The sequence below is a fragment of the Petromyzon marinus genome, chromosome 8 (assembly GCF_048934315.1).
Source record: "Petromyzon marinus isolate PM22_M1 ecotype Great Lakes invasive population chromosome 8, UKy_Petmar_22M1.pri1.0, whole genome shotgun sequence".
Lineage (NCBI taxonomy): Eukaryota > Metazoa > Chordata > Hyperoartia > Petromyzontiformes > Petromyzontidae > Petromyzon > Petromyzon marinus.
The window spans coordinates 8365651-8378816 of record NC_133674.1 but is presented as its reverse complement, the minus strand read 5'-3'; the positions used below and the strand labels follow the sequence as shown (position 1 = coordinate 8378816).

Genomic DNA, 13166 nt, shown 5'->3' with positions numbered 1-13166 from the left:
ACCCACTCATCCACCCGCTCACTCACCCACTCGCTCACTCACCCATTTGCCAACTCTCTCGCTTGCCCACTAACCCACCCACTCGCCTGCCCACTCACCCGTACCGCTTGCTCATCCGCGCTCACACACACAGCCGGTCATTCGCCGACTCGCTTGCTCGCTCGCCGACCCGCTCACTCACCCATTCACTCCCTCGCCCACTCACTCACCCAAACACTCACTTGCTCGCTTAACCGCTCACCCACCCACTCGCCTGGTTGCTCGTCACCAATGCCATGACTCTGTGGTCTGCTTCGGCCAGCATCCCTGCCTTTGCTCTGACCGCACATCCCGTCCTTTCCCCCATCACCCCTCCTCTCTTATCCTCTGCCCTAAACGAAAACAAAAATGGAATTTTCATTTAAAATATGATTTGTTGATATAAATTCTTTGTTTATTGTTTGATATTTGGCAAGGCTTGAGTTGCGTCGTTTGTTATTGCGGGTCATGCCGTAGCGCTGAGTCACATTTTAACCTTGTTCAATTCAGGAAACGAACTAACTCTTACCTATTGCACCTTCAATAGCACTGTTTGCTGATGACCGCTTTTTGTTTGAGGCATCTGGGCCTGTGCTCAGCAATCGTGTTAAAAAATATATATGTTGTCAATTCAAAATGACGCAGTGCACCACGCGTCATTAATTAGCGACAGGCAGTTTTGTTAACCCTGGGAGACACGGGGAGTCTCCTTGCAGCCAACAGGTGCACTCGTTGGGGGGGGTGGGGGGGTAGCGAAGGAGGCCCACGTACCACATTGTATTTTTCTCTTCTTGGCATCGCACATTTCCTTGAGCGTTCGCCAGCCCGCGGCTGGCACGGGCGCACGAATGCGAAACCCTCGACTCGCCGCGCCCCGCCAGCGCCGGAGGGAAGCTCGCGCCAACTCTGCCATCCCAACCCAACCCCCCCCCCCCCCCCCCGAGTGTCTAAACAATCTCAGCCTCAGCGCTGCGCTCCCCGGGACTCGGCTTCCGCCACCCCCAGCAACACCCCCCCCCCTCCCATCCCCTCGCTTTGCCCCATCAAAACAAAGACAAAGAGCCCCCGTATAGCCTTCCACAGACTGTTGGGGCTAGTGCTGTTGGCGTGCACCTTTGCCCCGCCAACAACAACAACAACAAGCGCCATTCGCCACTAAGTGGCGCTGACGTCACCACGGCGCTTGTGCCAGCCTATGTACACGTCAAGACACATTGTCCCCCACCAGCGCCAACCGCCACGGCCGTGCCTGTTCCGCCGCCAGCGATGAACAATGCGCCCGTGTCTCCCTCGCTTGAAATAGCGGGGGCTCGGGGAGAACGGCACGGCGGCGGTGGCCGGGCATTCCGCATGTTCCCCCGTTGATCCCTAGCCGTGGGTGCGTGTGCTTGGGTGCGTGCGTGCGTGCGTGCGTTCGTCCACCCGACCCCTTCGGCGTAGCCTGGAGGACACTTGAGTAGTGTGCCTTGCCCCCCTGCGTCCCCCCCCCCCACCCCCACCACCACCTCCATCTCCTAAAAATATGCAAGGCGCTGCTTTCCGACCAAGTTCCTCAAACTAAAAAAAAAAGACGACAATTCTGGATTTTGACCTCGGCTTGTCCGAGTACAAATTTGGATCTGAACAGGGCTGTCATTTCTTTCTATAGATGTGCACGTGCATGGCAGTGGTGCGCGTTAGTGTGTCTGCGCGTGAACATTGTGTGTTAAGCGGCACAGACGTGTGTGCATCGTGTGTGCGCACACGCATGTGTGTTTCTGTGGACATGTGCTTGTGTCCATGTGCCCATGCGTGTATTTGTATGCGTGTTTCTGTGTGTATACGTCCAAGTGTGCGTAGTCGTGCGTGTGCACATGTATTGTGCACATGCGGCCGTGCGTGGATGGTGTGCCTCTGTGTGTGTATAATTGTACATGTGTGCATGCCTCCGTGTCTGTGTGGACACGTGTGTGCGCATGTGTCTATGCATGCACGTGTTCCTGTGGTTCTGGCCACACCATCCCCTCGTACGCCGTGCCGACGGTCATAGGTGCTTGCTACTCGCTAACAGCACTTGCCCCAACAGCCTGTGAAAGGCTACACGGGGGAATCTTTGTCTTTGTATGTGTCTGTATGTATCTGTGCGCATGCTTGCATGCGTGTACCCGCGTGTTCCGCCCGCGGGCTGTTAGCAGCAGCGAGCAGGGTGTGCTGTGTAGTCTCCGCCCTGACGTTCAGGGTTCAATCAGCAGTCAGAATTGGACGACTTTGAGAAGGCCTGATTGTGGACGCGTGTGGGTCCGCAGCCAAGCTTCCTCAAAAAGCAAAGCAGTGTTGTAAATTTTAACCGCAATTTATTCCTAAGAGGGAGTACAAAAAAAAACTGTAGGATTATTTTTTTTCATTGCAATTCCTAAGTGGCCCATTGCATAAGTCTTCCTGTCGTAACGTCGATGCTGACGGAAAAAAAAAACTTCGCAAAACAGAACAAAGATACCAAAGAATTACGACGTCCAAACACAGATGCATCATTTTTATTAACCGTCGCGTGCCAATAAACAGGCTCCGATGCCGTGTCTCGGTCTCCCTCCTGCGTGTGCCTCGGCGTTTGGCGCCGGTTAACGTGCGTGACTGCAATCTGCGAACTCGCGTGCCCACCACTTTTTCAGGGATCGGTGGCTTGAAACTCAATTCCACGAGCACCAGGAGGGTCGGCGTCCGGGCCACTGTAATAAACTGAAATTGGGCATGATTATTAGATACACCTGGCTGAGATATGGTGACATTACCGGTTTTAATTACGCCCCTTTGCCTGTCGGGCATGCAAACAAAATAGCAACAGGAACATTGCAAGCATTGCCTGGTTTTAATTTAAACACATGTTTGGCAAAATGGAATGCAATGTTAGTTAAACCAGTGTTGGGTGGCAGCGCCTAAAAAAAGCCAACAATTGTTGACGGGCACTTCTGGTGCTGCAAACTATTATATCGCGCGCTGTGAGGAGCTATCAGGAAATTAGCTCAAGCATAAAAACCCCAAACTGCCATCGCCTGCGTATTATTTCCACAAACCTGTGTGCTCGCGCCCCAACCAAATCGCCTTTAAAGCCACTCTCGTCACGTCACGTACACGAGGCGTCTGCTCCAGGTTTCTTCTCTCAGGGTCACCGCATTTGCCCGACCGACCTTGACCATCCCACACCCCACCGGCACCGCCACATTTCTAACCGCGCTCGCTCGCCGTGCGGCTAAAACGGTCGCGGGTAAATCCCGCAAAAGCCGTGCCGGCTTTAATTAACGACAACACCACCACCAACCACCACCGCCCACCCCGCGGAGGGCAGGCCGTGGCATCTCGCGCGCGTGGCGTGCGCGAATCGTTCCGTGGGCCGCGCGTGGCTATTTCTCCGCGTCGTGCGCGCGCGCGCTTCCTCGGGGTGTGAACGAGCACGCGCGCGCAAAACAAACGGATCCCGTAACCCCGGCAAGTAGAGAAATGTCGCCCTCCGCCGTAACCAACTGCTGCCCGCCACACCCGGGCGGCGGCGGCGTCGGCGCGCGTTCTCAGCTGGGTGTGTGGGGGACGGTCACTCATCGCGCGAAATCGGACTACGGGTTACTGTCCAATTAAGAAAATAACTCCGTCATTGCCCCCTGCAAGTGCGCCGCGGACGATCTCCAAACAGAGCGGCCCGCACACGGCTCTATTTTGGGCCTCCGTGCATTGCTTCTTCTTCTTCGCTATTTGACAGCGCCTGCAACAAATAAGTGACTTGTGTTCCGTAATTAAATGTTTTCTTTATACATTTTTGTTCCCCTCCTCGCTTCATGTGTTTCCAAATATTGCTTTTTTCGTATATTGGGTTATTTATTTTAGCCTCAAACGCACTTTGTCCACCAGTGTGTGTGTGTGTTTGCGTGCCCAGGCGAGTGTGTGTGTGTTTGTGTGCCCAGGCGAGTGTGTATGTGTGTGTGTTTGTATGCAGCACATGTTAGGGCAACAGTGCTATTGCTCGGAAGGACCCAGGATCAAAGTGTGCCTCTGTAAAGATGCCAAGATTTTATTTTTAACCGGACTTTTGACAATTTGATTAAGTTAAGATTCTGACGAATAATCATCGCCGTTTCGGCATGAGGGAATTTATTTTGAGCTGCCAGACAGTTTGATATATAAAAAAAGCATCTTAAAAGAGCCCCCCCCCATAATCTCACCCACCTGCACCCTCTTCCCATCACAGTCCCACGAAGCCCGCAGGAGGAGGCAGCGGTGGCAGAGGGGGCAGAGGAGGCAGCTCTGATAACGCTCGTTATGTAGCACCAGGCATTGCTGCTACTCTTGAGCGGGAGCCTGAGATCAAAGGCGTGCCGACTCTGGCCCCAAGGGGACTTGGGAGGTCCCAACCCCCCACCCCAGCTCCCTCCCCCCTCTGCCCCCCCCCCCCCGTCTCTCGTTCTCACGGCGTGCCGACTATCCAGCTCACGAGCCGCCTTGCCGAGACCGTTGCTTCTAATCTGTTCGCTTTGCGTTGTTTCCGAAGCTGCGCTTCGCGAAGGGGACGCCCGCTGACGGGGTCGCGTTACCGCATTTTCGGAATGACGCCGGTGGCAGGCGTGTAATGCGGTGGACGGGCGAGATGTATTTTTTTACAAAGATAAATATCCCCCGTATAGCCTTAGCAGACCTTTGGGTGCAAGTGCTGGGTTTTTCACACGCACGGAGCACGGTACAAATTTCAGAGCACGCTCGTCGTGCCTCAATCAGCATTGGAAGCAGCTGTCATCTGGGGCATTTCCTTCGGGCCAGGCCACGTGAAATCGTCACCCACCACGAGCAGATTTGCTTCATGAACTGTGTGGCAGACTGCTTCATTGTTTCCCATCTCCACTGCTGCATCACCCGAGTACCCACCTTTCCTATGAGTAGGTCCACTCATAGCTAACTCCACTCTTCGTGATTTTGGGCGTTTCAATAACGCCGTCATACTGCTCTCCCAGGTAAATTTGCAATGCTGTGACCCACCTCACAGTGATAACAATAACCAGTGACCATGATGATCTGCGACACCCTTTCATAACGTCACCATCCCGCAATTGCTCAGTGCCATCCCACGACACAAAGCAGAGCTACAAAACCTCACTCCTCGCCCCCCAAAAACTCCCTTGTGGCTCTCCCCATGACTGGATGTCTTCATGACAATGGGGAAATGTCCTCCCTCCTTGTGCCGTCCTTGCTCTGTATAATCCCTGGATCTGCGCACAGCTGTTTTAACGAGTGCCCACACACGAGGCTGAGTGCTGCGGCTGTACATGTGCGCGTACACACACACACACACGTACCAAACAGGGCAATGTTGTTGTCGCCCAGCACAACATGCTTGCGGTAAGCGCACTCCTGTCAGCTCTCCACTCGCTCGTGCCACAACCAGGCATTTATTAACAAGATAAACCTCAACACGCGTGTATGTTTTTTTTTTACTCATTCCACCCTTGCCTGTTTTTCGTCTTTGGCAAACAAGGATGGGTCTAGGTGGGGTGTGGAAGCCATCTCTAATTGACGGCTGTTGATGGAGGACGGCGGAGATAGATATACGACACTGCCAATGTGAAAATGTTTCAATTCAGTCATATTCACGTTTTCAAAAAACAATTTAAGTGGTAACAGAGATTAAAATATCTGATCTGCATCCATGGAATAAATTGGCACATTCTTATTTTTCATTTCATCACCGCGAGTGTTTCTTATCTAAAAAAAATTAGAAGCATTCATTTAGTGTCTTACCAAAAACATTGAAGTGCGCGCATGCACACCACGTGAGGCGTCGCTGCCATCACAGGGCACATGACGGGCCGGACGTGAGCAGGAATAAATAAACCGCACGCATTAGTTGCTCAAGCCTCTTGGTCACCGGCGAATCACGCCAACGCGAACGCGCGCCTTCGTTCAGCTTCCACTGCCTTATGTTCGCAGGTGTATTTTTTTTGGCGGTCAGCAGCAACGGCTGGCAGCATGTGCGATTGCCGTCGGAGACACAGCCCAGCGATTTTTTTTTTTGTCGCTGTCGTACAAGGGACCAATTTGTAGCGAGCGATGCCTGTCTGTGGGATGTTGTGCGATGCTGCGTACGATTGTTCAAACAAAAGCCACGTAGGCCTGGCAGAAGCAGCAGCGGGCAGCATCGGCTTGCGCTTGGATTCAGAGAGATTCAGGGGAGATCCCCATTTACCGCCCCTGTTGCGCGTAGTGGCCAAATCGCGTGCGCACGCTCGAACGCCGGTGTCCGTGCCAGCACGTCAACATTGGCGGGCATGAAAAGGCCACGTTGAAGGGCCGCATGGGAGAGTCCCCCGGGCGGTTGCGTGTGCCTTTGCCTGCGTGCGCACGCGCGCCATGTGTGTTGCAGCGTGTGCATCCATTCATTTCGTGGCGCCACTCACAATGGGCGTTGTGTAGCGGTTTGCGTCGACGATGCGTGTGTTGCTCGTCTTGTTGTCTGGTGCGGTCGTGTTCTGTGTACCCCGTGGGCCATACACACGCAAACATGTGTGTAAGCGCGTGCGTATAATGGCAAGTGTCATGCACCCGTGAACCTGTCCAAGATAAACACCCGTTGCTCGGTTCTGCCAGTTTTTTCAGGCAAACCCCAAAACCATCTGTGAACACCGCTTACCGTTTTGATATTCGTTAGTAAGCATTTTGTTCTGAGCGTGATCGTGATCGCATCCAGACGACAACGTCGGCGCACGCCACGGTAGAGCTGCATTGTCCCCTTGAGCCAGCGGCTGTCTGCCCTTTCGACAGACAAGGAGTGCAAACCATCACGCCAAACTCCGGTCATCCTCGCGGTGGCGGCCTTTGGCTTACCATCGAACGAAAGACGGTGGTCACTCACCGCATCGTGCGCTTTCAGATGCACTTCTGCGGCCGTCTGGGACGCTCTTCCTTCCGAAGCCACAGGAGCTGTGCACTTTTCAATGTAGATTGGAAACTCATTTCTTTAGAACGGGTTTTTTTGTGTTTAGTTTTTTTTTTGTCCTTCCCCCGCACCTCCGATAAGCACGGATGGCTACGTATGGTGCGAAAGAAGTTCAACGTACATACAGATGACCGCTTCACGAGCGAGGGTTGTTTGAACTGTGGTGACGTGAAGACGCAGCGGCAGACAAAGTGGATGAGTGACCGCCGTGTTATTTGCTGCTTTGTCCAGTTTCTCAAACTCTCAGAAGCATCGGCGGTGACCTCCCTCTGCCCCCTCCCCCCACCCTGTCAGCCACCATGGAAATGTGCTTGTTTCACACGGGCAGCTACGTTTACCGTGAAGATTTTGAGGAGACGGCGTGAGGGTCAGCGTCAGGTGGCCCTGTCGATTTATCTCTCTCGCTCCCGCAAACATTTTGAGGAGCTCACAATGGGCGGTGGTTTTATTTTTGAGCAGTTTTTTTTTATCATTCCTTAAAAAGACAGGTATTGGTTGCCTTCGAACATTGTTACTGTTTGTCGAGTGATTTTTCTGTTTTTAAATCGGCACAAGTTTCTCAAGTTGAACAAAGCATATGGGGGAGGGGGCACCTTGTAGCATCAGCGGAGACGTCTGCTAATCTTACACCCGCGCGCAGAGAGCCTGGCCTGTCGTCCTAGATTCACCCACCATACATCCGCACCACAACCACAACTGGAACCACGCTTTTAATAATAATAATATTAAGGCTTTGCACCCTCGGCTGAGCTTCCTCTCTGCATAATTTGATTAAGCGGTAGAAAAGATCAATGGAAAGGATGTCACTTAAAATCGGAGGCGATGCTGTTCCAGCCCTAGCAGTCGGTCAACCCGAGGGTGCGATGGCGCGCCGGGCGATCTCGCGTGCGATCTCGTTCGACGCTTGGGCCACGCGAGGGCAAAAGTCCCTCGTGGGCCCTCCGAGCCCCAACGAGGCCTCTGCGCTGTCGCGACCAGCGGCGGCGCGCAGAGCGTCGTGAACGATCAATCGGCAGCGCGCCGAATGGAGCCGCTGTGCCTAAGCAGCCTGCCGTCACGCCGCTGAGCTGTCGAGTGCGCGATTGAAGAGTCGGTGCGGCCGTTGAGTGCCCTGTTATTTCCCCACTACAGTGCTGCCACTCACGTCTGTCATATTAGCGATAGCATTTGGTCTGGCTCTAGAGCAGCTGTCGAGTGTCCCGATTTGTCAAGTGCCACCACTAAGTCCTGCAGATAAATTGACAAGGAGGTGTATTTAGCACTCGACGGCAGGGAGAACCCTCTAACGCCACCCATCTCTGAGAAAGCATCGTTCAGAGTGTCTGGCTAAGTGTTTGTACAACTGCGTGAGTGCATTTGTCAATGTGAATGCGTGTGTGGAGCAATAACGTAATGGGTTATCACACAGTGTTATGAACCCAGATAGCTGAGTTTGATCCCTGGCCATGGCTAACATTGCTGGAATATATTTAGACCTCCTGTAGGTCGACTGAGATTTAAATGACGACCCACCCCATTGTGTGCCGTGCTGATCTTCATAGGTGCTCGCTAACAGCACTTGCCAAAATAGTAAATGAAAGGCTACACGGGAGATCTTTGTTTTTCGGTGTGGGGTAATGAGAGATGAGGGGAAATCGATAACAACCCCGAAATCTAGCATTGGGATACGGAGATAACAGTCCAATCAAATGTCATGACCCAGTGAGGGAATGGTGCCGATGTTGCTCCCGATCACAAAAACATGATGCCAGAGGCACTTATTCAAACAAAAGAAAATAAGAAACTGTTCTTGTTTAAATGTCAATGTGTTCTGAAGAAGTCGGTGGTTGCAACCTTGCCAATGTTTCTCAGGAGGTGGTTGTGGTCAGGGCGAATAATAGTGGCCCAGGGAAGAGGGGACTGTAGGAGCGGATGAGAGGGAAGGATGGTGAAACCCGACTACTTTCATTCGTCCTTTGCGGGACAGAGCCTCAACGTGTCAGACCGCTACGTTGAAGATTGACCCCAATTGTTGGGGTCATTTGGGATGGACACCATTGGCTGTCCACGAGGTCTGACGGTTGTTGCCTCTGTGTTGCAGGACCTCCCGGCAGGATGGGCAAGCGAGGGCGAACCGGGGAGCCAGGTGAGGCTCTCCACCACCACCCCCCCCCCCCCTCACATGTCTTGCCAGAGTCAGGAAGCCCCAATTTTGCAATGTTTCTCTCCGCCACTGCATGTGCAAGTGCAGCGATAATCTGCCGGGCGGCAAAAGTCTTGAATTGCACAAAATAAATTAAACCCGACACCGGCGGTGCGAAGTTGAATGCTCACCGCGATGTGCTAGTGGTTGGTGGTGGTGGTGGTGGTTGGTGGTGGTGGTGGTGGTGCAAGGCACTAGGTGAACGAGGCTGCAAATTCCACCCGGGGGTTTTCCAGTCTCGGGTGATAATGTGTGCGGGTAGATTCGTTGGCAATAGCTTCCCACGTAGAGACCTGTGGACTCATATAGAGACCCGTGGACTCACACAGAGACCCGTGGACTCACTTAGAGACCCGTGGACTCACACAGAGACCCACTGAGAAACTGGAATGCACTGGCATCGGCCTCATCAGCAGTGCTCTCTCCAGCCGGACGAGCGCTCGCAGCCCTTGCGGATCCAGAGGGGAACCCGACCTGATGAGGACCCAAGCACTGATGAGGCATCATCATTATAATCATCATTGTGACACGTTGCCTTTGAGCAAAGTAATGATGCATCTATTGATCTATTACAATTATGTATTGCATCAAGGATATGTGCATTGTGTTCATTCATACACGTCGTATGTAATTTGGTCATGTAAACCCTGCAGCCACTCGAGAGTCTGTATTCACCACCTCAGCAAATAAAGCATGTGCAAGTGCATGCTTCCTCCAGATTGTAACAGTGAACCAAATTGCGAGGGGAGTGATTCATCGGAGGCCGTTGTTACCTTCATATGCCAATCATCAACGGATCCCCCCTGCACACATCATCACCCGAGTCTGAAAAACCCGGCGGGAAAGTGGAGTTTGTATCACCTCCTCAACCTGGAGCCAGGGGATTCATTTCAGCTGACGTCTCAAAAAGAATATTTTCACGACCGAAAAATATTTCCGCACCACATCGAGTCCGCACTCCTCTCGCGATCGCCGTGACCACTCCTCACACGCACCATCCACTCGAGTCCACCAGCGACCCGGGGAAAAAATCATCGGTGAGAAATTAAGCCACCCCCCCCCCCACCCCGGGTGCTGCTTGCGCGTGAGCATTGGCGGAGCGAGAGAAGACTCCTCTGCCGCCGCCCCTTGCCCCCCCCCCCTCCTCTGCTTCCCATGCTCCCCTGTGTAGCGGCGCGCTGCGCTGCACAGCGGCGCGCCCCTAACGGCCCTTGTTTAGAGCCTTCCCAGCGAAACCGGAGGCCAGGAAGTGAGCTAGGGTTACCGTGGTGGCCAGGGCTTTCCTCGCGCGCTCTGCAGTCGCACGTGTTCAGCGGCGTTAATAACGCGGGGAGGGAGGGGGGCGGCGATTTGCCGGGGGGGGGGGGAGGGGGAGGGGGGTGACAGGCGCAGTTGTCTGGGACAGAAGTGCCTACCAGGAGTACTTCTGTATTATAGCAGCATTCAATAGAAGTACTCTCGTACAACGATATGCAATGCTACGTGTACGGTTCTTTGTCAATTTACTGCTGGATAAAGGTCTCACCACGCCGTGTCGGTCATGGCCCTTGTTTGACCGTACTTCTCCCGCATGGTTAGTGCTAGTTGGAGAAGGCGGGGAGGGCAGCCAGACCCGGTTCAGATGATAGTCGCCACCTGACGTTAGCCGTGACCGGGAATCGAACCTGGGCGGTCGAGTTTACAGTGCGGTCCACGAAACACTGCACGTCAGCTCCGCTGTACGCGTGTCCTCGTCCGCTGCTGGATCAGAACCTCCCATGCCGTTGTTTGCCACGCGGGTTAATTGACCAAACTTCAGCGTTGCGGCAAGAGATTCCAAGTGTCCCCGGCGCAGTTCTGCAGCAGCTTCCGCGAGGAGGGCGGACGGGCTGCAGTGGCGAGCCGGGAGCATGGCAAATTCACCAGAAAGTCCCGAACAGAGAATTCAGCAATGGGGTGTCGAGGGTTTAGAGGATTCAATTGTGTGCGTTCTGCTGATGGGTGGTGCCTGGCACGAGAACTAATGAATGAGCAAATTACTTTATTCATTTAGACATATGTAATTTCTGTATGTGTTTGTGCGTGTGGGGAGCGGTAGTGCAGCGTTTCGTGTGCTCTGCTTTGAACCCGGCGACCCAAGTTCAATACTCGCTCATGGCCAACACCAGTTGCGAAAATTTGAACGACTCAGCCTTACATGAGTCCCTGATGTGGTGTTGGCCACCTACCCCCGAGTGTGCCATTTCCCGCCATCATAGGCGCTCGCTATCTGCACTTGCGCCAACAGTCCGTTGGAGGCTATACGGTGGATCTTTGACTGTGTGTGTGTGTGTAATATAATATTTACTTATTTGTAATTGAGGAAAAACAAAAAGGTTTAGCTTAACTTTTTTTGAATGCATGAACCAATGGAAATGTTTTCTTTATTGCCACACGCAGCCAACACTAATACCAGCACGTGGTCTTTTTGACGCTATAAAACGCTCTCTGTTTACCCCGCCGTGGTTTTTTTCACTGTCAAATAAACTGTCCCTTTATTTTACTTGGGATACACAAAGGCCAACGTAAACGCGCGCACGCAAGCCCTCACCCCCTTTCCTTTAGCGCGAATTTCACGCAACGTCGCTCGGGCGAGCCCCCCCCCCAACCCCCGCGCGGCCCTGCTGCCCCCCATCAAAAACCTCTCCACGCCAGGGGAGGTGCCCACGAGTAAGTCCCTCGATGCTAGTCGACGTAGTCACCTTTACGGTCATCCACCGCCGTCGGCCACGATCGCTCCACTGCTGGATGATGAAGGCCTACCCCGAAATTGTCCGCCATCTCTCCCGGGGTGCTGCGATGTAAATCAGGCCCCCACCTAGATAGCACCTGTGCCCGCGATGGGTGGGCTTTCTCTCAGCTGCGTCCCTTCCTTCGGCTGGAGAGAACGCAGGGTCCGTGTCTCGCTCCACGAAGCCCAACGTACATCGGCGGAGGCGCAGCGGTTTATTTTGCTGCTGGGGCGTGTTAAGAAGTCTTTCGTCAGGCGATTTACGTCGCGCTGAAGCCCTGGCGCGGAGTGCCGAAGCGGGGCCCGCCTGTAACCTGACGATAATTGCCTTTTAATACGAGAGCTATAAATAAAGGGGGGGGGGGGTAGTCAGAAAATGCCGATGACAGTCCCTGTGTACCCAGCTGCTGCCTGGAAATAGAGCGGTACGTAAAGGAAATCTGCGAGACACAATTTCCCCGATCTTCGTGAGAACGGAACAAAGTGTGTGCCACCGGTCGGGCCCTCTACGCTCGAGGTGCCGCACGTGCCTCCGGGAGCCGCCATGCGGATTTGTCGAGGCTACAGTTGCTGCCCGGGTTCGAGTTGAGCATTCCTCCCTAATGCACCAGTTTCCTGGCCTAACCAGGTCGGGGATATGGGGGGCACCGGGGGGGGGGGGAGGGGGGTGGGGGGGACGAGCCCAGGTGTGGCCGGGGGTGTCGTTTGGCACGAACGACGTGTGCACCGCAACATTGCCGGGCAGATGTTGCGGTGCACATTTCACAAGCGCCGATGCATGGCCACTCAATCACGTGTTAATCGTGTGTGCGAATGGGCACTTGTAGCCACCACAGCGGCCAACTTGGGCTGTGGACGGGTGCAAGGGGCTGGTGACCCCTCCACCTTGAATTTAATCACCACGAAAACACATGTAAAAATATCGAACTAAGCTTGCTGACACTTCACATGGCCTTAAAGTGTACATAGCCTGTCACCATGGTGACATCACCACTACTTAGTGGCGAATGGCAGTTGTTGTTGTTGTTGTTTAATGGGTGTACTTGGAGAGCGGTGGTGTAGGCACTATGAACTTGCCAAGCTGAGTTTGATTCCAGGCCATGGTTAACGTCAGTTGTCGAGCGATTTCAAAACCGATCCAAAACCAAGACAATCCTGGGGGGGGGGGAAACAAAATACCAGGACAGGTGACAACCCAAGCCAGCTAGCCAGGTGCGCACCTGCCACAGGTGCGGTCCATCGCCGCCGGACCCACCACCCGCGGC

At 53.7% G+C, this 13166-nt stretch overlaps 1 protein-coding gene and 1 long non-coding RNA gene across 2 annotated transcripts in view; one reads left to right on the top strand and one right to left on the bottom strand.

The window, feature by feature from the left end:
- LOC116940189 (uncharacterized) overlaps nt 1–13166 on the top strand; it is a 267752-nt gene that overhangs the window by 121468 nt on the left and 133118 nt on the right. The window contains exon 3 of the mRNA XM_032949577.2: nt 9051–9095. Coding sequence (XP_032805468.1) covers nt 9051–9095 — 45 coding nt within the window. The remainder of the gene's footprint in view (nt 1–9050; nt 9096–13166) is intronic.
- Nucleotides 2510–4412, bottom strand: LOC142924101 (uncharacterized). Its single transcript, XR_012941254.1, has 2 exons — nt 3069–4412; nt 2510–2733 (listed from the first exon to the last, which is right to left on the bottom strand). It is a non-coding gene; the product is annotated as an uncharacterized LOC142924101 (long non-coding RNA).